This window comes from Egretta garzetta, unplaced genomic scaffold (assembly GCF_000687185.1).
Source record: "Egretta garzetta isolate BGI_Z169 unplaced genomic scaffold, ASM68718v1 scaffold36, whole genome shotgun sequence".
Classification (NCBI taxonomy): domain Eukaryota; kingdom Metazoa; phylum Chordata; class Aves; order Pelecaniformes; family Ardeidae; genus Egretta; species Egretta garzetta.
Window position 1 is genome coordinate 801,312 of NW_009259975.1, and position 25,562 is coordinate 826,873.

Genomic DNA, 25,562 nt, shown 5'->3' on the forward strand with positions numbered 1-25,562 from the left:
CCGCCGCCTCCCGCGGTCTGTCCGCGCCGGCCTGCAAGCGGCCGGGCGGCCCGGTTTTACCCTTCCTTGCTGAGCGGCGTGGTCCTCAGCCTGCTAGAGCGTGAGCCCGGGATAGGAGTAGACAGAAATCCCTTTCCTCTAGCGGTGATTTCTGCCTGTTCCTGTTCTGGGCTCCGTTTTTCCGTCAGGGCCCAGCCCTTCCCAAAACACCTTCCCCATTATCTGACCTACAACCCATCTCTTGACACCAAAGAGACAGAGAGGAGCTGAAGTCGGCACAGTGTACAGAAAACCCTTCCCGTGGTGACGGCGCCGCCCTTGAAAGCCAAAGCCACTGGTACAGCAATGGGAGAACACGGCTGCGGTGCTGCTGGTGGCAGGCAAAGGTGCTTGCTAGAGCTGAGACCCGCAGGGAAAGCTGCCATTCCTGCACATAAGGAGTGCTTGCTGTTGCTTAGCAGCAGGGAGTTCCCCGAGGTCTGTGCAGAGAGGTGAACTAGGGCGGAAGCTGGACAATGTTCCCAGGAGAGCGTAAAAATTAGAAAGGTTGATTTCCCGTCCCTCTATCCTCCCCCCTCAGCATCAGTCCTGCCCAGTGGAAAAGAGCTCTTCTGCAAATCTCTGCCCTTTCGGTCGTGGCACAAAGCACACGACTGGGGTGTTAAATGCATTTCTGTGCTGAATGACAATAGTCAAGGCCCGGACAGGACCTATGGAGGTGTTACAGGCTTGACAATTAGGATTAAATGGTACTGCCTCGTTCCTTGGCAGAGAAAAAGGAAGTCTCGGTAAGTGTACCAAGGTGGTTCTTCACATGTCCTGAGGCTAAGATCAAAACACCTGTTAACACCACTGGCCTCTGAATCCAGCTCCTAGTCACTCTGACAGGAAGGGCAGTCATTTCTCAGACCAGTGCGTGGATGTGACTCCCCTAAGCCTTCTCGAGACTACGGTCCCAGGTGGCTTTCTAAATCTTGGCAGGAAGGCTTGAATAAGTGCAGGTTTAAAATGCTGGCAGGCAGGATGTAACCCCTTTGGAAGGTATGGTCTTGCTCTATCCTTTGTATTTCTCTCAGGAGGGTCATGGTCAACTAACACTTTATTAAAGATGGCTAGTTTTTTCAACATTAATGATGCATAGTGGTAGTGCAAGGTATTGTATAAAAGGACGGTGCTCGTACTCCCTAGCATGAATGGTGTTAGATAAACAAAGCTACCTAAGCCGAGTGCCTTCCAGTGCTTGGTGTTTGCAGACAACTCTACCTAGCTCCATAAGGCAGGTACATCTGCATCATTGCATATGTACACACCCACCTAAACCCTGAAATTGCTGAGCATCTCGGAGGCCTAAAGTCCTCTCAGAATTGGTAAAATAGGCATCATCTTTCTCCCTGACTAATGGATGCAGGCTGATGTCCAGCTGCATAAGACAGAACTGCATAAACGAGTGCTTGGACTTTGTTGAAATAGGGTTTACAGTTGAGGGACTTCAAGAGCTGAGACAGAGGTTGAACACCTTCCTTTGCCTAAGAGGAATCTGAGCATGCAATTCTTACGTGTGAAAGAAAATTCCCTCAGCCAACAGAGTAGCTTGCTCTGCACGTGCATGCCTATGACCGTACTCTTAGTCCCCAGTGCTGCCCCAATTTGCACAGGTTAATTCAACTTCTCTACGACAGAGAGAAAACATGTGAACATCTCAACAGTCTAGTTAGGCATGGGAGTACTGGGCCTTGGTCTTGGTTCTGTTCCAAAAAATACATTATGGAAAATGGAGTGTTTTCACATGATCTGTGTATTTAATAAAATTGCCTCCTAATCCCATATAGTGGCACCTCTGGTTGGAACATACAAGCTAAATATTAAAACAATTTCAATATCAATATTAACTACTACTATACAAGGCTTTACAAAAAAAAAAACAAACCCAAACCCTCTTTCCTAGACTTCCCTGAACATTTCACATGAAGTCAATGTAAGCTATTGATAAACTTTTAGGAGGGAAATCTCTCCAGCATGCAGTAGTTTTCTTTTATTCTACCTCAGAAGGGAGTGACTTTATCTGAGGGTGCCCTTGCTATTTAATATTGTGCCTCTGCATGTTTCTTAGACTCCAGCCTCTCTTTTTCTGCAGATCTGTCTGGTTAATACTTTTTCCTCATTTTGTCTTCATGGGAATGAAGGAACCTGTCGTTGTTGTTGTTATTACAAACTTGTATGATAACTTTTTTATTTGTTCTCACTGAAAATGTTAAGAACAGGTTATAAGAAAGGCAATATAGAAATGTATCTGTATTTCAATAACATTGTATTCCATCATTCTTGCAATCACACTTCAGCGGGTGACATAACGCACCTTTTTGCTTTCTTGGGGCCTGCTTTGCTTTAAGGTGTTAGGACAGGTCACTGGGCCTCACACCTGAACTTTTGCTCCTCACCCAAGGAGAGGTCATACACATTCGTAGGGTGGGTTATGGGTGCTAGGCTATTTTAGTGTTTCCTGCTCACTTTGGTTGTTAAATAGAGAGTTTCTAGACCATTGAATGGAGCTGATTCATAGTGAATTAGGGAGCAATTCAAACAGAAAGCAAGAAGCCGTTTTTGACTATTTTCATTGACATGAAAGTGCATTTGTTACAAATCACTTTGAAGACTGATCAGCTTTTCTGGGAGAGGAGATATTTTCAGAAGTAAAATGAGTTTCCAGGGACTTCAGTTGAACTTATATATATATTTTTTTTAATATATCAGCAGTATTCCAGTATTTGCTTTATCTTATTCCTTAATACAAACTTAAAATGTAAATATATATACTTTTAAAAGATGCATTTTAAATAACAGCATTTTGAAGTGAACATAATGCTGGTGATATTATGGGAAACGGCTTTCTTGAACTTTTAAATATTTGTATTCTTTCAAAATTAGTTATATACAAGAGAAATTGATTTCAAATAGAAGAAGGAGGTTCAGTGCTGATGGGAGGCAGAATAAACCAGAGTCTTCAGAGATGTAAAACTAACCATAGAGCTGCACGGAGTAGTTCACAGAGCGTTAACTTATCCCACATGTGGGGATGCCTGTTTGCTTTTCATTTTTCCTAAACATTAATAGCAATGTGTTAATTCGCCAGTAGAATTTATTTTGTGTAAGCTCAAGTGTGAAAGCCAGACTGGGAAGTTCCTCCCAATGCCAAGACATTCATGCTGTCAAAATGTAACTGTTCATTAGAACATACGTAGAGCATAGGGTTTCTCTTAGTCTTCTGCTGGAGGACTAAGCTTCTCAGGGTCTTATACTGAAACCTGTGATTGCATTATGTTAGGACTAACGCTTTGAAAGTTATCGTAATGGTTAGCTTTGGCTTAGATCTCAGTGTAGTCAGAATTGTTTGCTACTGATGGCTCTGCTTAGTACTTTGCTAATTATTTCAGCACCGTAAGGTTATTTTCTGGGATGATGGTACTTTCTCGGGGTCGGTCAATCCGAACGTATGTTCTGCCAAAACACTCGGCCTCAGTTTTTATATCAGTCAGTCTCTACTCTGCTGTCTCCACTCACAACCCTGTTTCTTTTCCACTCCTATGTACCACATCTTTGTTGCTTCTAAGGAAGAGGAAGCTTAAAGAGAAATAATCTTTGAGATGGAGTTAAACACTAGAAATGAGGAGCTGTTTTCCAGCAATATGACTGAATGCCGGATTATAGAGTGTCAGAGCCAGACCAGTGCCGGCTCTGCTCCCCATTCTGGCCCCAGTCCAGCTGATGCATGCAGGCACCGCGGGGTTCACGAGCCCTCAGATGGAGTTCTGTGGCACAACTCGTGTGCTTAAAATCCTTGGTGACTCAGAGTTTCTGGCAGATTGACAGACTACCCAGGAAGCCGGCAGCTTGGGCAAAGAAGGTCTAATTAGAAATTGCAATATGACACATCCAAAAAGTGAAATCCTTGCTGAAGTATGACTGCATTAAGAAATGATGTCATTCATTTCATTTGCCATGTTTGGGAAACTGAAGCCTCACTATATCCTTTCTGACCCTCTCACCTCATGTATGTCAATAAATAGTTAAAAATGTAATGGCAACTACATCTTCTTAAATCACGAGTTTAACATACATCTCTAATTCTATCCTCTTTTTTTTTTTTTTTAAATAAACCTTTGAATTATTTGAATCATTAAAAAAACTACAGGTTTGGGTTGATTAAAAAAAAAGAGAATCTCCCATCACGACAATGTTCTGTTAGCGTACGTCCTGACGATATCAGAGAACCTGTACCAAAGGCGTGGACAAAATGTTGACCAGAAAAAGATTAGCTTCTACATATAAAAATTGTGACTTTCCAGAAGATGGAAGGTAGCTGCTCAGTAACGCTCATTACAAACTTCCAGAAGGTGTCACTATGCACCTACAATTTGAATGGGGAACCTCAACAGTTGAGGATTGGTGCCAAAGCACTGTTCTTCCTTGTGCTGTTAGGGATCCTCTTCTCTGCCCATACTGGAAATTAAACGAACTACATCTGGAGATACAAATATTTTCCTCTTTTCATGATTAGCAAAGGAAAAATATCTTCATTGTATCATAGTCACTCAAGAAGTACCAATCCAACCATGATCTGCAGGAATATTCCTGATATTCTGGGTCACACATAACCAAATTATTACACAGGATCCTTACCACAGAGGTGCTCAGTAAGTAATAAATATAGTTAAATTAAAGAAGAATCCCAAACTGACAAGACTGCAAGCGTATAGAAAGTCATTTGTAGTTATATTGCAGAGCTGATTCAGAAAGGAAGATTAATGGGGCAATCTGGAACAATGTTCCTGAACAGCTTGAGGTTTCAGAGTAGTTCAAACTGTCTCTGAAAGCCCGGTTGCACACTGTGGCTGCACAGAACTATTCCAGCTTGACAAGATTCCCAAGGAAGCCGCTGTGACTTCTGCCATTGACTTTTGATCAGATTTTGGACCCTAGAAAATCTGGAGCGATTGGCGTAATTATGCAGCCATGTTAAAAGGCTGATGGGAGAAAATATAACTCACTCACAGGATGTGGTGGAGAACACAAAAAGAAATAAGAGCTAAAATGCACTATAATTCCCTTGAAAAATAAGAACAAAGGAATAAAGAGCAGGCAATGAGAGACTGCTAAAGAGTATGAGGTTAAAAAGAATAGTATCAGAGATGAGAATGTTCCAGGCTGATAGATGCCGGCTTAAAGAGCAAATTCTGTATTTGACTCATTGCCGACTAGTTTGAGGTGGTGACCAGCAGTATTTCTCCAGCATCTTAAAAAGGCCTTTGAACGATGATGGGAAGAAGAGGAGCTGATCTGGTAAGAATGACAGTGAGGTGAAGGTGTGAACATCTCTGGGAAATGGGAAAACTTCAGGGGATATCTACCCCAGTGTACGAAGTTATCAATGGAACCAAACAAATACTGATTTAGAGAGCTCAGGTTATCCCTGTTATGTAGATACCCCTGTGGAAGTGAGTGGAAAGGCCTGGGGCTTCCTTGCAGAATCTCTTACTAATCTTTCTTTCAGAGATGTCCTGTGCCATCATTATGCATGTAGGAGTGCATGCCTGGATTAGAGAGACTGTGATTGCAGACAGCACAAATTACTGGCTAAATGTCAGCTTGCTTTAGGCTTAGGAGCAGACTTACAAATGGTATCAGTTCCCAGGTCTCCCTTGACACCACAGGTACCGAGATACATGTTATAGATACAGAGGACCTCAGAAAAAAAAAAAAGAAGAAAAAAAAAAAGCTCAGAGCTTCTGAGCTTTTCAGCAAGGCACTTGATGTGTTCCTGTGAAACCACGTTTCCCCTGTGTGATGCTCAGAGACTCACACTCCTTCCTGCAGGGGGGACCTTGTCCTCTGTCCACTCCAGGGCTGCCTGTCATTTCCTTGCAATTGGAAATACATGGCACTTTGCTACGGTTCCAGAAGTGTCCTGAGAGAGGAGAACAGCAGTCCAGATGGGTAGAAATTTGAGCAAACCTATTTTTATATCCTATCTTTATGCATCATTGTTCAAAACAGACAACACTTGTGGTGGCTTCCCTCTGTTACACTACTGTTTTGAAAGACTGTGTCCTCCTCCTGGGCAGATAAAACGTCCCTCCCAATTTCCTTTCTGCACTTCATTTCAAACCTACGTCCTGACCAAACACAGAAAAGACAAAGTGGGACTGAAAGCATCCTGCCTGCAATAGCCTGTACTTTCCTCTCTGATCTGTAACATCTTTAACTTATATCTCCTGATGATTTGGAAAGGCAGGTAAGAGACCAGTAGAGTTTGGCTTTTCTTTTTTTTTTTTAAAGTGTGTCTGTTTACAACCCAATATGGTACTTGAGAGAGCATAATTTTTTTTTATGAGTCTGAAACAATTTTGTAGTCTGAGTATACCACTGTTGGTCAGGTAAATCATCCAAGCAGATGCTATTCTTGTGCTTAAATGAAGCGCATGCATTTATCTGCACAGGGGCTGCATGAATAGAATAAACAGTGCAGTGAGGAAGGCTAGTCTGTCATAAAAATAGCAACCATCTTTCAGAACCAAAAATTTCAGTGAACATAAAGAAATGCTAGTTTGAAGAAATGTCCCTGGCATTTTAGGCTGTAACTCACTTTATCAGTCTTCTGACTGGAGAACTATCCAACTATACCATGCCAAACCGCCCAGAAGATCTGAACATGACCTGAGAAACACCCTTTAACCCTCTTATTTAGAGCCCATATTAAATATAGATATTATAGATGTCCCATTTATTGACATGCAGAATTCTGAGTAAGTGGATCAGTAAGCAGAGCAAGAATTTGCAAACAGGACAAAGGGACAGAGAGGAGCAACTTGGCCACTTCCCCGGTGCAGTCTGAGCTCCTGGGCAAATCTGAGCACGAATTCTAAGTACCAGAAGGCACAAAGGGTGTGACTGCCAAAGCTTGTTTGGGATACTGAACTCCAGGATTGGCAAAGAATCCCTAAAAGAAGATTCCCTTCCCCAAAGTCATCCCTTCCAGAAGAACACTTGTGTTTAAACAAAGGAGTTTGGTAATAAAAAGAGAAAACCATGGATTTTACAAAATCAAGCACTGCAATGCAAGAAAATTAATACTTTAAAATATTATAATCCTTCTACCTCTCATGACAAATGCCAATCGTTATGCAGTTCAAGAACAAAGACTTCATCCTATCTTGGTCTAAGTTTGATCCACCAGTTTTGCTTTTGCCTTGATCACCCTCAAAGGAATCAGTGAAGTCAACAGAACAGCAAGAACTGTTTTCTCGAGTCCTAACGTAAATCACACAAGATGTCACAGGAAAAATCACAGCTACTTCCTGAAATAAGGCTATGTTCACAAACTGAAGCGAATTAATAATGAAACAAAGTTGTGTCCTTCCCTTTTTTCTGTATGAGTTCCTCAGCCTACACCCGACATCTCTATAGACTCCTGACAATAATTTTCATCCTTCTTGTGAGTGTAATTAAGTGCTTGCAACAGCGAGCTGGGAAAACTGACGTGACATTTTGTAAGATCATCAGCTGCTGCTTGGATGGCGTCACTGGGCAGCTCCTGGTTTGTTGCAGTCTGTTCTTACCTTTAACAGCTGATATGGTATTTGAGATTAGCTTTATTTTGAGAATAACACTAGGAGTATATTACTGAGGACAATTAGCTTCCTGAGCTGTTTCCAACAACATCTGGTGGTAGACTGATGATCTGCTAAGTTAAAAAACTTAACATCTAAGTTCCTGAAAGTTCCATTGGAATCAGTGCCCAGCACAGGGATGGGCTTTGGGAAGGGCCAAGCCTTCTCAGACATCAAAATCTGTCAGCAAGCAGGTCCTCGACACTTAGAATCATAGAATAATACAATGGTTTAGGTTGGAAAAGACCTTTAAGATCATCAAGTCCAACTGTTAACCTAACACTGCCATTCCAAATGCTTCCCAAGTGTTACCCTTCAGCACACCTTCTGGATGTGGCTGATGGAAAAATAACTTTCTGCCTGCCTCAGAGTTAAGCTTTAGCACTTTTGATGAAACACGGAGTTACTTACATTGTACACAAACAAAGTGTTTTCACTCCCTGTGTGGCCTCTGGGAGAAGAGTGCTGCAGCTCCCGGCTTGTTGGAGCTTTGACTTTGACCTGCTCCCAGGAGGATGCACCTTGCTGTCACCTAGCAACCTGGAGCTGGGCTTTGAAATTAAGGTATTTGCAGTAGGATATTCTTATCTCTTTTTGCATCTTTCTTTTGACAGGATTATAAAGAAATGCAAAGAAATGGGAGTGAAAAGCTGTCCTGTTATTGCACAGAAGGGGCCAGCGAAATGTAGGACTGAGTAAGCTCTAAATGGCTTGAAAGAAACATTTGTTTTTCCCCAGAGTCTTTGAATTTTTTGTGGAAAGAAATTGCTGTGAAAAAGCATGTATGAGATTCATGACTTTTGCGTCTTTGCACCACTCATGGGAAACGCGTATCAGGTAGAATGCGTTGTACACAAACAGGCAAGGGGAAGGAGTAAATCACCTTTCATGCTCACTACATATACAGCAAGGAGTAATGGATTTAAACTACAGGCAGGGATATTTAGGTTCAATACGGGTTTTTAATGGTATGACGGTGAAGTGCTGGAGCAGGCTGCCTGGACTGTGGAGTCTGTGTTAGCGAGGTTTTAAGGAGCAGGCAAGGTAAATCTGTGCCAGGAAGGGCTTGGGGATGACTGAATCCAGCAGCAGAGGCCAGATGACATTTTCAAGCTCCCACCCAGAACTGCCTTCGACGATACTGCACCCCACGTCATTCTCCTGGTCACTGAAGGATTTGCTAATTAGAGTGGACTGGCTGATACCGGCAATCCAGGCATGACTTATTCTGGCACTTAGGGATTCCTTGGGCACTCAGAAATCCCTGAGAAATCTGAGCTCAGAAAAACCCCATGGACATGAGGTGCATTGGAAATAAAACAGGGTGTGATGGGAACACTGTGCTCAGGTGACCTCTACCACATGATGGCCTTTAGGAGAAACTGTAAATCAGAGCAACACTATTATGACTTATCACTCTGGGGCTGGTGTTGTACTTAACTTTAGTTTTCTATTTTACTGGAAATCATTTACTTTCATCAGTCTGGGTGTGAGAAACGTATCAAAGAGTAAAGGTCAGTTCCTCTTGACTCACAGGCACCCAAACTAGCTGCCTTTTTAAGAAGATCTCCATGGCCTTGGAGAAAGAGTTGTTGTTTTCCCCCAGCATCCTTCATCTAAACTGTTGATTCTTGCTGGCGGAAGGATATCCTAAATTAATATGTTTGTAAATCTGAAGTTACCCATATCTCAAATTAGTTGATTTAGATCTAGACTGAACGGGTTATTTATTAACCAGCATGACGTTTTGTTCCACTTAAAGAAGGTCATCTTGTATTAATGAAAATCGACTCTCTAGTTCAGGTCAGTCTAGAATTGTTTTGCTGAAAAATTTCTGGGACTAGTGTAAAAACAGTTTATCTTTTGGTTTCTGTATTCATTAAATTCTTTCTGACAGTAGCATCCTCATCAGCTCAGGATCCTACATTTTTCTATTTCAAAGGTACACAGCTAAAAAGGAAGTTTTAGGGCTATTTCAAAGGTAAAATATGTAAATCACTAAATTGGAAAAACACATGATTGCAAATTAGTACAAATTATCTCTGAGCACTAGGAAATTTGCACACCATTAATATGCAAGTAATCCACCCATTAATGTGTAGTACATTACTATTTTGACAACTTTTACAAAAGAATGCCCTCTGATTGCTGTCTGCACAGCTAATACTGGCTCGCAGACAACGCTGAGCAATACAGCTAGCTATTCTCAGAACAGCGTTTCTGGATGCAAAAGAAAAATCTTTAATGAATTAAAAAAATATTAGTATGCCATGTAATTACAGAACAGTTGACAAAGAAAGACACTGTGAAGAGCTCTTTGTTTCACAGGATAGTTGATGCTGGAAGGGGCCTCTGCAGATTGCCCGGTCCAACCTCCTGCTCTCAGGCTTCCTAGGACCGTGCCGAGCAGGGGTTGAATACCTCTGAGGATGGAGACTTCAGAGCCTCTCTGGACAACCTGTCCCACTGTTCAGCCACCACCACAGTAAAAAAACTAACAACTTTTTCTGCCTGATATAACAGTTCCTGCATGAGCCACATTCATCTGTTCTTACATTCATGTATTATGTGAAAGATTAAAGCATATAATTTTTTAAAGGATATATTTAATGGTTGGAGCTGCCTGGAGCAGACTAATATACTAAAGGCATTCAGAGGAGACATGGGGAGAAGAAAACCCCAAAATAAACATGAAAGGTCTTGGCAAGGCTGCCTAGGGGTACCAAGCGATGAAAATGAGTCCTATCCACTGGTATTAGCTAAGCCAGTGGCTTGTCGCGTATCTTTCAGGGCTAGGCTGCTAAAGGGTGCCCCATTCACAGCACGCTGCGCTCCTCCCTCCCTCCCAGCAGGACCCACAGAGCTGAATGAGGCACCAGCGCCTGCTCCCTCATCCTGCGTGGACAGAGCTGCTATCTAAACATGCCATCCAAAAAAAACGGTAACCCACTGCATGGGGAGCTGCCTCACGGGGACAGAGGCAATTCCCAATTGCAGGAAATAGCATTTATGCTGCATCTTCCAATGCAAGTCATGGGACTGATTTGGCACCGTACGAGCATCACCCTTCATTTGGGAGCCACAGCCCCAACTACCACCCACCCCAAGCCCATAGACGTACATGTCTGAATGCTGCTGTTAGCATATTTATTGGAGATACAGGCTCAGATCCTCCTTCCACTCTGAATTTGCATGGGTTGATCTCCCAGGCTGATGGCCTTGCTGCTGGAGGCTGTCTGTCAGCCCCAGCTTTCAGAAGTGCTCTCCCTGGTTTGGACCTGGCTAACTGTATGGAGGGGATGGAGGATGACTTTCCAATCTAGCTGCATGGGACCTCCCTGTGGATTTTGTGGGCCTCACTGAATACCTGTTAAAAAGGAAAATGGAAGCATTTCTTACTGAATCTCAGCCCCTTGCACGGTAAGTGCCTTAAACACAGTAAAGCATTGCCGCCCCCTCTATACAAGGAATGTTAAATTATTCCATAACAAAGAATGCTTTCAACAGAAGGGGAGGAGGGGACATCTGCTGTCCTTCTCACAGACACATTGCAGTAAGTAGTTAGGTTATTCTTCTGGTGTGTGTGGTTTCAAGCCACCTCAGGGGAAGGTTTTGAACCCAGACTCCCCATAGTTTGGGCAACAGCAGTAAAGGCTGGGCTGTCAAATGAGAAAGCACTCCTTTTCCCTGTTTCAGGACAGGGAGGTGTAGTTTCAGGAGTGTGTCCTGGTTGGTGATTCACAATTGAGAGGCCTATCTCTAATGTCACTTGGTGTTTCTGCTGATGGCCAGCTCTCCAGAATGGTGGCTTTTTGAAGCCTATCCCTATGTACGCAGACACCCAGTCCCCAGCTCAGAGACGTGCGCTCCAGGGGACACCAGTGTACCTAAATGCAGCATGCAGCAATGCTGGTCATTGGGGTGACCGCGGCCTGCTGTGGATCATGCTGGTTTTTAGCTATAAGAAGAATTATTTCATAGCTACTACAGCTTATTTTTGGATTTCAGTCCTGCACTTTTTACATTCAACTTATTGGTTTGTTTCCCTTCTCTCATCCAATATAGAAAGCTGTAGGAGCTTTACCTGACTAGCAGATTCGTACCCTGATGAACATAAATCGTTCACAGCTGAAATGTCTATACCATAGTTACAAGGAACATAGTTAAGCTAACAGACCTCCCTTTTCAGATGACCAGAAAAAAGGGAGGACTCTAACCCCTCAAATGACTAGGACAGTCTTTTTCACAGCATGGATGACCTGACCCTAATAAGTGCTAAAAACCTGGGTATGGAGTAACCCTGAAATACTGCCTCCTGCGCCCCTGGAGTACTTTGTGACTTCTGAAAGCAGCAATTAATGAAACAAGTTTTTCCTTGGAGAAATTCTCTTGCAAACAAGAAAAAATACTTCCAGTTTCTACCTGATCCCTTGTGCAGGGTTGGGGGCTGACGGGCCTTAATCCTCCTAAGAGTCCTGCTGGCAAGATGCACCCCAATATTTTGCTGGACACTGCAGGTCTCAAAAGGCACAGTCTGTAAAAATATGCAGGAGTAGCCCTTTCTTAACTAGTAAAAACACTTCAAGGACAAGATAAACCCTTGTTATAAAGGGTACATACCAAGAAAACAAAATTAACCAGCACAGAAGACCACAGAGAGATAATGTTCTCCAGCTTGTCCTAGAAACAATTTTGCTTACCCTTAAAACCAACTGCATATGACTTTACCTCATTATCTTAATCTATACAAATATCTTAAGGGTGAATGTCATGAGGATGGAGCCAGACTCTTTGCAGTGGTGCCCAGCGACAGGACAAGGGGCAATGGGTACAAACTGAAACCTAAGAGGTTTCAGTTGAATATGAGGAAAAACTTCTTTACTTTGAGGGTGACGGAGCACTGGAACAGGCTGCCCAGGGGGGTTGTGGAGTCTCCTTCTCTGGAGATATTCAAAGCCCACCTGGACGAAGTCTTGTGCAACCTGCTCTGGGTGAACCTGCTATAGCAGAAGGGTTGGACTAGATGATCTCCTGAGGTCCCTTCCAACCCTTGCCATTCTGTGATTCTGTGATAACTATTCAGCAAAATAGCCACTCTTTTCCCTACCTAAAAGTATACTGTATTATCAAAGAAGTTGTCAATAAGACTAGATGCTCATAATTTGGGGGTCCTAAATATCCTGTGGTACTCCTGTTTCTCTCCCAGAATACTGTCTCTCTTTGAAACATTGCTCTTGAATAAAATAGAGCACCAAACATGTCTCAAATTTTACCACTGTTGTGTAAGAATAACTATTTTGGCAAAGATGAAGAATGTTAGCTGCCAAGTGATTCAATCCACAGCCACACAGTTTGCATCCCCTGCCCATCTCAAACATAAGAATTAGATAAAATGTGACTATTAAACTATGTTTCAGCTATTTAACTAAGCACAACACCTGTTCAAAAGAACAGAAAGAATGTGTTCTTGGTATAAGTTACTGCTCGGTTTGTTCCTAACACCCTATGACACAATCACAAGCTCTGAGACATACAAATGCTACCGTGACTAAGTAGAAAAACAGACTTCACCAAATAAACACTCCTGACATGAAAATGTACTCGGGAGAGATTATATTGACTGAAGAGGGTGAGTATATTTACTAATATCGGGACTTCCCCTACTCTTCTAATAGATAAAGACAATATCTGTCTTCAGAAAGACTGTTAACAGTAATTAATGACTGACAGCACTCATCACCTGAAGACACCAGAGTACTTGGCAAAGCAGTGGTCATTCAACTGGCACATTGTCCTTTGCAAATAACATCTTTTACGATTTTTGACTTTTCTGGAGTTGTTTGTGAATGGATCCTTATTTTATCACACAAATCATGATTGATAGCAGTTGCCGAATAATTTAGAGAAGTTATGCATGGTCATGAGTGACTTCCACATTACATGCAATTTATGGAATGCTGTTTGACATCTCCACACTCAAGGGATTTCTGTAGAGCTGAGATCAGCTAGATGAAGGAAAAAGGATGCCATACTTCCCTTGGGCTGTTCCCCCAGACAGTATGCTTGTGGCCATTTCAGTTTCTGCTGGGTCTCCTACACAGAACTCAAATGGGTAGGACTTGGCAAGCAGAAGGGCAATGCTGGCGTAACTGGTGTCTCCTCAGACCTCAGCCTACAGGCTGATGTTAAAGGAGGCTCAATAGTTGCTCTCTTTTCTTGGCACACACCTTCTCATTTCACCCTATGCTTTCCTCTCTGCTCCATGCCTTGGGGAACAGAGGAAAGTAAATCCTTACGGATAAGACAAATCTCAATAGGATCTCAAAAGGATTCTGCTCACCAGAAAGCAGCAAGAGTAGGGCTGCTCCCTCAGAGAAGGTGCCAGGGATCCAAGGGGCTCCCACAGCCAGCAAGACAGGAGCCTCACCAGCCACAGCCCATCCCACGGTACTTGAGCAAGGCAAACAAGACAGGCATGGAAATAGTCTGAGCAAGGTCCAGATCATAAGGCAGTATCAGTGCAGGGTGGAAGTCAACCCCCCAGATCAAGGTTAGGACAAGAGGAAACGGCCTCAAGTTGCACCAGGGGAGGTTTAGGCTGGACATTAGGAAAAAAGTTCTTCACCAAAAGGGTTGTCAAGCAGTGGAACAGGCTGCCCAGGGAAGCGGTTGAGTCCCCATCCCTGGAGGTATTTAAAAGACGGGTAGATGAGGTGCTTAGGGACATGGTTTAGTGGTGGGATAGCAGGGTTAGGTTAATGGTTGGACTTGATGATCTTGGAGGTCTTTTCCAACCTAAACGATTCTATGATTCTTCTAAGGTTAAAATCAAGTCCTACAGTCACTAGGCAAGCCCACACTGACAAGGGGACAGCCAAGATCAAGCCAGGAAGTCAGCCCAGGGAGTGGGTTAAGGTCTCTAAGGTCTCAGCCAGCCAGCTCCATTGCCATTAAGGCTTATTAGGAGCCCTGATGGTGTTGTCATGTGCTTGCCCTGTCACTTGTTGTCTGTAGGTGTATTACTCATGTAAACCCAACCAAACCTAGAGCCTTTATGTTTAGAAATCATAATTATGTTATGGAATCAAAATGGGTCCTATCCAGATGTAACCTGGACATGAACTAAAATGTGGCATCTCTGCAGAGAACATTCTCATCCTCTTCTGAGGAAGTGATGGAAATGAGCTCTGCGTAATGGGACTTTGGCCAAATTTTGTCATTAGGAAGACACTGTGATCTATTTGCAACCTCTCACTATCTCCCTGTGCAGCGTAATGTTTCTGGGGTGTTTATTTTGTTACCTGGCAAAAAGTATATTGGGAGCACATGAGAATGTGTCTGTGTTAGCTTTAGGTTAAGTAAGTCCTTTCATCTTTGTGTTGAGATTCATAAAAAGTTTATTCACTTTTGCTTTTTAACACTTTTATGAATCAAAATGCAAACATGTCAGAGGGAAAGGCTGTTTAAGCAATGCAAATGGAGATTAGAAATAAACAACTCACTGAGTTAATTTAAATGTCATGAAGAGAATTTAAAAGGCCTTTAAACTCTGCCTACCACTTTTCAAAAACATTTCCCTTGTAATTCAGGTTCTCTTTGAAAGCATGTTCAAGAATAAATAAACCTAATTCAAGTGTTCTGTTAAAAGACTTGGATTTGAGGGGTTTTTCATCCTAATTGTTTTAATATTTCAACTTTTTTACTATTTGGCATGTTGAATTAGATGGCAACTTGCTCTCAGAGCAGCCACTGCTCACATTCAGAAGCACATTCAAAAACTCACCTAAGGCGGAAAGGAACATGGGACTTAATGAGGACTGGGGAATCAGTCTGATCAAATCCCTGTCAGTCAAACAAATTTATGGGTCTAAGGACATAGTTTGTCTATAGCAATCAGTGTCACATATGGAAACATTGTACCAGAAAGAATCTGAACTTTCTGCAGGCTTCAGTGTCACCAGAAGAAAAAGTTTTGATGTGATCTTGTCTATTCTGGGAATATAAGTGCCAAACTGGTCTCGAACCTTACAAACTTCAAGTTGATTTCCTAAGTCCTGGGAAATCACAGAAACCCTTTGTGCCTTTGTTCTCTATCAGTTAAAAAGAAAAGTATTTCTTTCCTACGTGAAGCAAAGCCTGCAGTTTATTTTAATTCCCCAGCCTTAGGGCCATACATATTTCTAGATGGGTAAGTCTTCCAGCTTCCTATCACTAACACAGTCCTTGTAGACTCATTAAGTACTAGTAGCATTGCTTACATTATGTATGTGAAAGGATCATTTGCTGACGTTGTTTATGAAATTCTGGAGACATGTACCCCCAGAGTGTGTAGTCTCCTACAAGAGCTTCCACATGACAGCAATTTCACCTCAGCTGAGATCATGAACAGGTTACAGAGCACCTCCTGGCCTGTCCCTGCAGGCTGTCCCTGCTAACAGAGATGAGAGCCACACCAGGGGAGCTGCAGCACTTAGAAACATAAGGACAGAACAAAGTAAATGGGACAGATAGCCAGTGGGAGAAGGGAAGCTGGCAGTGCTTCTGTTTAAGGAACTGTGGACAGTAAGTGGCCCTGAACTATGCAGTGTCATTTAGGTCCCTCTGCAGATAAGTCCTTTCACAGAGCAGAGAAACAATAAGCTGTCCTCTGTGAGGTCCCTGACTCAGTCCTGTGCACCATGTTCTCAGAGGCTCAGCAACAAACTACAATTTCAGGTGAGAGCCATAAAAGCAATCACCAAGCTGAAAGGAACAATCCACCTGGAAAGAATAATAGGATGGCTAAGTGAGAAATGACTGGGACATGAGCCGTGAAGAGCTCAGTATATGGGTTTCGGAAGGTATGACTACCCAGGGTTAAATTCAGGAGCCTTTGTGCCTGTGACAAAAGCCCCTCTGCCTTCAAGAGGGCCAAGAAGTCCCCAGGCTCTTGTGCTAAATGGTCAGATAATGAGAAAGAATGACATGAAATTCTGAAAGGAGTGTACTTGGTTCATTATCAGGAACAGTTTCTTGATAGTGGCAAAGCAGGCTGAGTATTTCCTCTCAGCAAAAGCAGTGAAAGCCATTTAGGATTTCTGAGGAGTGTATTCCTGTAATTCAAATGAAATGGGCTCCTGGAAACAGACGTGCATCGGCTAAGGAGATGGGATGGAGAAGCCAATTCTTGCTTTAACTTGAATGTCTGTAGGGCAGATGTGGAATGGGAAATGGCTTCTTCCCCCATCTTGCCTTTCACAAACCCTACCAACAACTTCAACCAGCTGCCTTGGTCCCTCTCCACTCTGGTGCTAAGTTAGTCTGAAAAACCCCCTAAACTTTGTGGTTCCAAAAGTGTGTGACTTTGCTATCATATCCTCTTCCCTGCCATGCACCAGGGTACATCTCTTCTGCACCAAAGTTTTAATAAGATACAGTTTCTTGCACCCATCTCTCTTGCTCTGTTGAGCTGCACAGGAGCGTGCTGCTCACTATAAATAATGTCAGTTCACCCCTCAGGCAGTTTTCAGGCTTTTGGCAAAATCTAGAGGATACACAACTGTTGTTTTTAATTAAGGAGAATGGTTCAGCTCTACAGGTTCACTAAAGGGGTTTTACTTTAACGCCCTGATAGATTTTAGTATTATGCTGCGTTCGAGTTCTTTGGGATATCTTCTTTTGTTAACTACCAATAAAAATCATCTGTGGTAGCATCAGTAAAAAATGCAGACCTCTTCAGTGTCTAAACACCATGAAGCAACATGTTTTCCTTCACCTTTTTAACCACAGATTAGCTTCGCAAAGTATGATTCATTTTTATGAGTTAGATGGATGTGTTTAATAAGTTGTTTGAAAGCAGACACTTAACAGGAAGGCGGATCACCGCCTCCTTTGTCACTGTGGTTGCAACACGCCGAGGAACAGAGGGCAGGAGTAAAGGAAAACTACGGAATACCGATGTCTTGGTGACAAATAGCCTATGGCTGTTACACATGACATTAACACTTTCTGCTTCTTTCCAGATACACCATTTCCCCCCTCCTTCAGGACATTTGGATAACCCTGGATTTTGTCTTACCTTGAAAATCCGCTGTGCTGCTTTAATGTCCTCTTCATCTTCATTTTGGAGAGTGTCCTTTGCTTGACAGTTGTCTGCACGGTAGCTGTGAGTCCTGAAGTAGAGGAAAACTTGCCTCCACATCGAGAAATAAAAAGGCTGTTCCTGAATCCAATTTTACAATGATCTTTCTTGGAAAAGCACCACTTTTATTTAACGATGAAACAAAACCAAATCCCAGACATTGGGCTGAACGACAACAACATAGAGATGGCTCGTCCTTCCACTGATGGGCAAATGTCAGGGCCTCTTGCAGCTTGCTAGTTCTTCCTGCAGCCTCCACAGTTCTGGAGACAAACAGGATTATCTGCCCTCAGATATCTGCGGTGCCTCATCCCCTCCCAGCATCATGCCAGCTTAGAGATTAGATTTACGACTTCGTAGGTTTTAGTAAGTTGAAACGGAGGAAGAGAGGTACGCAGTGGTTGAATATGTGTCAGAGAAACAGGCTGTAACAATTGTGAAACACATTTTTGTCACCTCAGAGTCAGTGTATTTCACTTACAACTTGAAGGAAGAAGCAACTCAGCATGTCATTATACTCTGCAGGCAGCACCAAATGGAGATGTCTGTCTTAGGTCAGTGGCACCTGCCAATCATGTTTTTTCGCACCGACTGAGCAGATGGTCTGCTGGTAATCCCTCCAGCCCCAGCGAAACCACCATGCGAGCAGCAGACATGTCTGCGGATAGAGACAAACTAAATATAAAGGCTAAGACTCCAGGTAGATTATTAATAGATTATTACTCTTAGCTTTATAGAGGGCTGCCAGGCTTTTGCCTCCTGTTTGCCAACATTCACTCGCTATTTATTTTTTGTGCTTTTTCAAACTACAGGTGGGACAAACACAGAAAAATTAGGAGGAATATTGAATTATTGTGAAATTTTCATTCAAATAATTATGTAAACATTGCTTATAGTTCTAGCCATTAACAATGCTGTTGTAATGAGAGCTGAGCAAATAATAGTGTTCCTTGTGTGGGAAAACATCTTATCCTGGAGACAGCAGAAAGTTGAATTTATACATATGTTAGTTTGCACTGAAAAGAATCAATCTGTCAACTTATTCATAATTTCAAAATACTTCCAGTTTTAATAATTTCATATTTTAAGTTAGTATTTTTCTTAGAGTTAGCTGAAACTTCCAAATGAGAAGTTACTATAAATGGGGACGCAAGAGAGCTTCCATTTTACAAGTGTCTGATGGGATATTCTATCTATTTTGGAAGTTTACAACACCTTTTTCCAAGTTGAAAAATATGTCTAAACCAACATTGTTTTCTGCCGAGAGTGAAAAGTTTTGACAATTGTAGGGATTGGTGACTGGAAGATCTCGCGATGTACGGAAAGGATAGGGACTGACCCCCCTGTGATAAGGCTTATGATGTAACTGCAAAGGCGGGAACGAAGTAGTTTGCATATAAAAGCAGTGAAAGAGAGTTAATAAACGCCATTTGTGATATCCTCATATTGGTGTCTGTGTCTCAGTGGCCCGGGGGCAGTGGGTGTGTAGCTCTCGTGCCGTCTCACCTCGAACGGGAGTTGTTGCCGCAGACAGGTTTTTCTGCCGAGAGTGAAAAGTTTTGATAATTCATCACTGTAGGTAGAAGGTGGATATAATACCGCCTGCCCCCATAGCATCTCCTGTGAGAAGAGGTAAAGAAGATGCTGTAGGCTGCAGCGAGGGGCTGGAGACTCTGATACCCTCCAGCTTTCAATACAGAAGTGCACGTTCATGAGACAGAGACACTTGTGCCTACTCCCTAAAATAATGTACTCTACTATTTTAACCCCAGCTGCATTTATTTCTCAAGGCTATAAATAGTTTTGTGCTCGCCTTTCTGTTCCTGTTTCAGCTCAGTACTTCACTTCCAATTTTCTGACAATATAGCATTGTTCCATTCTACCAGGGGGAAAAAAAAGAGATGTATTTATTACAACAAAGTGTTATTTTATTTTTCTTTTGAAAACACCATCTCTATTGAGGATAAAATGTGTGTGGTTCCTTAACTGAGTATGCAAAACTTAATTTCAAAGAGGTGGCGGAGCAATCAGAAGATTGCCTGTTTTGACATTTGCAAAATTGTGGTGTATTAGCTTTACCAGATCCTTTAGGCCAAGATCTGATTAATTTAAAAGAAAAATGATCCAAGTTCTAGGACGTAGAAGTCAGATAAGTCTATACTGGTTGCAGGAAGCAGGATTTACTTGTTTAAAAAAATACTCACAGAATAATGTTCTCCCACCATGACACAGACACTAAAATGAAGATAAAATAAGAAGAGAAAACAAAGACAGATGAAGCAGTAAAAATCCTGTTCACAGTTGGCCAATCTTGCTATGATTACTCAGGAAAAATGTCCAGTGAAGCACTCTGTATCTCCTCACACTGAAAAGTTGCTTCTCTTTCCTTGAAAGGCAGCCTCTTCTGTGACAACCCTCCACCCTTAGACAGGAGAGGAAAGAATCTTGCGTCCCCTGTTCACCTCTCCCACAGGTCCTCCCTGGTGCCTGTGGGGCAAACATGAAATCTGCTGGGGAGGTGGATTAAACGGGAAACCCAGAACTGTAAAATAAGTCAAGTCCATTCAAAAGTGGGAAACCCAGGGGTTGAAAATAAGGAGAAAACAGAACTGTAAAATAAGTCAAGTCCATTCAAAAGTTACAAATGTCATAGCATTTTCTCCCCAGGATGAGAGGTTAGTTGTGTATCAGTGGGTCATCAGAAATCACTGGGATTTGCTCCAGCATGTGAGTAAATTTTATACCTCCTTGCAATATCAAATCATGACAGGTGGGTTTTTTTTTTTTTTTCAGATAATTTGGGCACCTAAAGACACACCTAGATGTCCAACAAGATTTTTCAAAAGCGATTGTGTTCTTTTGTTCCATACCACTCAAAAGGCTAAAGGAGCACCTTGGCTGTGAAGTTTTTTAGCAAAAATGTGTCAAAGGGACTAAGAAAGTCAGTAACTGCCTTTTTCTTATCTGTAGTTGAAATATATATTTAAAATTATAAATAAATAAACATATAACACAAGAAGTGTGAATGTATTTAAATAATTAGCTCTAGTTATTTTATCCTGAAATTTAGAGATAACACATACAATTTCCACCAGTAGAAAAGAGAAGCAAATCATATCTTCTGGGAGAAAACTAGAGGTCTTCCTCTTCAGGCCTTAAGACCTAGTGTATCAGATAAGGTGCTGGAAGATGCAAAGATGGACGAATTCTGATAGATTTCTGATCACCTTGCATTAGAGACACATTATTGTAGGTTCATTGCTTTTTTGCACTATTGTCTTCTTCCATACTGTGGAACTTTGGGGAAAGGAGTATCTTAGATTTAAAACAACATGTTCTTTGGTTTTCCCCATTCGTGTGACCTTGGGCTAGTTTCTTCATATTTCTCTACCTCAGAAAACAAAGACTCTCCTACCTTACATGACCATTGTATGGACTTAGCCACTCATGTTCAAAAAGACTTCAAGTTTCACACATTACAAAACCAGCTAGATTCCTTCTATTGTTTCCTTCTTGCAATCCACAAACAGATCCGAATCTAGTTATTTCTTCTTCTCTGCTGTTGCCTCTCTCCTGCTACAGAATCCCCTTTGCCAAAAAAAATAACATGTTTAATTTAGAGTCTCCTGACCAAATGTACCTGGCGCTTAGTTCTGCGGTAGAAGAAACATGTCCTAATCTTGCAATGCACCCGTGGGGGCTTCACACTGAAAGAAGTCATGCTAAGAAGCCCATGCCTATGGCTCACATCCATCCCTGGTCATGCAAAGTACATGCTGCTCTTCTCTATGTTGCCCTGGGAGGATGGGTTTTAAGCCTTGGAAAAGTAGAAGTTTGAGCACTCAGAAGATCTGATCTGAATCCTTGGATGAATAAATTTTGGGTAAACCAAAGTACTTGTTTTAGGAATGGTAGCTCTTAAAGGTGAGGCTACTCTCTGTGCTTTTCTAGGTACCACTTTGAAAAATGTCCTCTTTTAAAAATTTTGCCATTTTTGATTTTTTTATTTGTCAACAATATTTTGTGAATTGCAGAAGTGTGTTCACTTTTCCTGACCTTCTAAGTATGTTTTGCTTGGATAAACTTTCCAAGCCATTTTTTCTATACACGTTAAAAACTTTAGGCACGCAGGACACAGCCAGGTGATGTACAGAATGCAGAAAGGGCAAATGGCAGGTGTGCAAAACACTTCTGTAATTTGCAGAGTATATGAGACAATGACACATAGTTCTCATTACAAGAAGGAAAGGAGAACAGAATAATACTCTCACAATCCAGCTGTCTGTAGTCTTACTGTGAGGATGACTCATCTGCACTCATTTTTCTAGTATTAAACTATCAAACATTTTTATTCTTTGTGATCCATGCAATTGATGACTTTTATTCCTGCATGCTGACATGCTTTTCATTTTCCTCTCTGTGTTTCACACATCAATAAAGTCATCTAAATATAGCAACTCCAAGGGAAGCTGCGCTGCCAGGAGTTAATGGACAAGCACCGACATGACCAAAATTAACTAAAATAAGAATTGTTTTGCAGCACCTAAATCCTAAAGGAGAGATGCTTACCAAAAAAAGAGGAGCATAGCACTTTTCCAATCATAACCTTTAGCAAGATCCAGTTCAGAGAATCAACCAGCATGAATAAGGCACCACGAGATGCTCTCCGAAGCTGATGACACAGGACAGGTTTGTACTGGCTGCTGAGAATCGCCTTGTGCTGTCATGGTGATGACAGGCACACAGGAGACAGGCTGCTCTAATGACTATATCATGTTTTTCTTTCTCAAAGCCTACCCTTGCAATGCAATGAAGTTCCTTAACACAGAGAGTGCCTCATGGGACTCACACTGAGTGAAGATTTTCAGATGTGCACAAGTGTTTGACAGAGGGGCGGTAAGAGTGCATGTGCACCTGTAGCATACCCACCATTCCCTGGCAAGGTGGTTTGCAGTTTAACTGTGCGCTTGCCAAAGGAATAGCACTGTCACTGGCAAAGTTTTCGCCACACTATTTATCTCCTTTCTCAAACATTTCCAAATGTGCTGAAGAGCGCAGACCCCAGCCAGATGCTTTCTGTGCTTTGTTGAAGACCCTTCTGCACTGCAAAAGCCTCTTTTGCGTATACCTCATTCAAGAGTTAGGGATCAAGGCACAAGCCTTCCTTTTAACCCAGGAGAGCTGTGGGGTTTTTTTTAAGAGCAGCTGCAGATGCATCTGATTGAATGCCTCTTGGAAATAAATCCAAGTGGATGGAGTCTACCTGTACCAACCTCAGTCGCACATACGAAGAACTCCTGCAGAGGTGTGAGACATGACTGTCCCTTACAGAGCTGTAGGACTTTTTGTTAATGTTTTGCATTTATTCCCTTACATGGCGTAGAAGGATATGAAAATTAAGTATACTATTATACAGGTATATTCAGGAATGATATATTGTTTGCATTCTCTGACATGCTACATCGTGTTCACGATGATTCCTCTGCTAGAGACTCTATTAACTTACCTGGCATCGATGTCATGTTTACTGTTTGGTAGTTCCTTAAATGCCCCCTGGAACTCCTGTTAAAAAAATAATGTAATTACTGTTACAGTTGTTTCTCCTCTCTTTGCCTTTCCCTTTCTGCTAATTCAGTAGATGCATACTTTCAGCCATTATGCCTCACTCCGAGGTTACAGAAAAGTTAAGAGGAAAAACATTTTTTACTGTAGCTTCTCGACCACCTGTGAAATGAATAGTAAAGCCAGCCTGCCATTTATGATGAAGTCAACATGCCAAATCACAGCTTTTCAAAGTTGTTTTCTATAGAAAAATGACCATGTTGCCACAGTATCAAAATTTCGATTGCAAATAGCAATCTGTCTTCTTTTAGCTGGACTGAATGGATGGTGCTAGACTCTTGCAGGTGGTGCAATTAGGCAAAAAAATAGACTGCTCTGAAAAAGAAAAAAGACCACCGATGACCTAAGGCATGTTTCAAGTAAGAGATCACCTCAGGCACCAAACTGAAACCATGATTTTATTTTTCTCTGCTTACTGTAACGTACTGAAACAATACTGGAAGCAGGGACTAGAAGTGAGAGAACCACAGTCCTGTGTGTATTTGTACTGGGGTTCAGCCAGAGTACTCGGGTTAAGCCGGAAGTGTGCTAAAGGGGTGGGAGCAATACACTGTGCAAAGGAGACTACAATCCAGTGTTTTGGATGATTTCCTTGAAATCGGTGATCCTGGGTTAAGCCGGAAGTGTGCTAAAGGGGTGCGAGCAATACACTGTGAGGAGTGAGGAGACTACAACCCGGTGTTTTGGATGATTTCCTTGAAATCGGTGATCCCCAGCAGAAATGGCTTTGCATGCCTAAGCGAGTATTTGGGACATTACCCTGCTAGACACAGGGGCACATGATGGGGGAGCAACACTGTTTGTGTCTTAAAACCGGCAGCAGGAACTGCCCCTTCAGAGGTGCTGATCCAGTTTCCATGGGTTTACTTAAACTCTGAGAACAACGATTGGACTGAGCTTGGAAGGGTGAAGGTGGAAGAATGCCGTACCTGGCTCAGGTAAGAGAAAGCACAAAGTCATCAGTCTTTTCCATGCTGGGACAGTTCTGGGTTTGGGCAAGAGTATCACTGTGGACAGCTGAGGAAGTCTGACGGAAGGAAAGCCTGAGGTGCCTCCAGCTTGGGTAAGGGTTGAGCAGTAGCTTGTAGGATCACTGTACAGGCCTTTGGTGCCTTCATTCTGCAAATCCCGTTGAAAGCTTCAACCCTTGTTCAGATTATCCTGTAAGCCCTCTGTGCTTTGGTGTCTTTATAAAATGGGTAGTCATACGTGTCATCATTGCTAATGGGGTTCAAAATGACTGTGGGAACAGTGAACACGTTTATTCCAGGTGCCTGATGCTGGACTCAAAACAAGAGCAGCAAGTGAGATGTGCCATAAAAAGGCAGAGCAGAAGCAGGAAATACAGAATGTCATGGGACAGAAGTTACAAACACTTACAAAAGAGGAACTTGTTAAAATAAGGCTGAATTCTGTCTCTTGGTCCTGAAATAAAAATCTGATTGGAATAAACTTTCAAAGTAACAGGTTTTTATTCAAGACTGTGTGGAGATTTTGATGCTAGCAATCAGGAGTTGTGCGTTTCGTATCGCTGTATGTAAGCAACCTGCAAGAACACAAATGTGTTAGATTAAACCTCAAAGCCCCATGGGCTGGGTAACCCACAGAACTGCATTAATGGGTGTGTTTATCACAGACTAGAAGACACAGAGTGAGCACAGGGCTTAGACAGCTTTCTTCCGCTAAAGCATAAAGAAATGCAAATGCTGTTACTTGGCCTGTGCCTGGGATTTAAGTTCAGTGCTCGTGTTATCAAGAGACCGACAGTTTTATTGTGATATGAAGAAAGATCAGTTTTAAAGGATAAATTCTTGTGGAGGAATTATAATTAATCAGTGGCACAGTAATGAAAACCCTCCTTGAATTAAAAAAAAAGCAGATAGAAGTACTGGCCAGGTATAATTTAAAGAACAGTGTATCCTCTAAATGGAAAATAGAGAGACCCTAGCAAAAATAAAGGTTAACTGTAGACTTCTCTAGGCCAGGTCTACAGCTGGCTGCCTTGATCTGCCCAAGCAGATTTCTCTTTTATAGCATCATAGAATGGTTTGGGTTGGAACGGACCCCTAGAGGTCACCTAGTCCAACCCCCATGCAGTGAGCAGGGACACCGCTAACTAGATCAGGTTGCTCAGAGCCCCGTCCAACCTGGCCTTG

General features: G+C 42.3%; 1 protein-coding gene across 1 annotated transcript in view; it reads right to left on the reverse strand.

Moving 5' to 3' along the window:
* Window positions 1–17,844, reverse strand: part of RGS20 (regulator of G protein signaling 20) — a 46,256-nt gene extending 28,412 nt beyond the window's left edge. The window contains exons 1-2 of the mRNA XM_009640348.2: window positions 17,722–17,844; window positions 15,396–15,398 (exon numbers count right to left, since the gene is read on the reverse strand). Coding sequence (XP_009638643.2) covers window positions 15,396–15,398; window positions 17,722–17,844 — 126 coding nt within the window. The remainder of the gene's footprint in view (window positions 1–15,395; window positions 15,399–17,721) is intronic.
* Window positions 17,845–25,562: the final 7,718 nt, after the last annotated feature.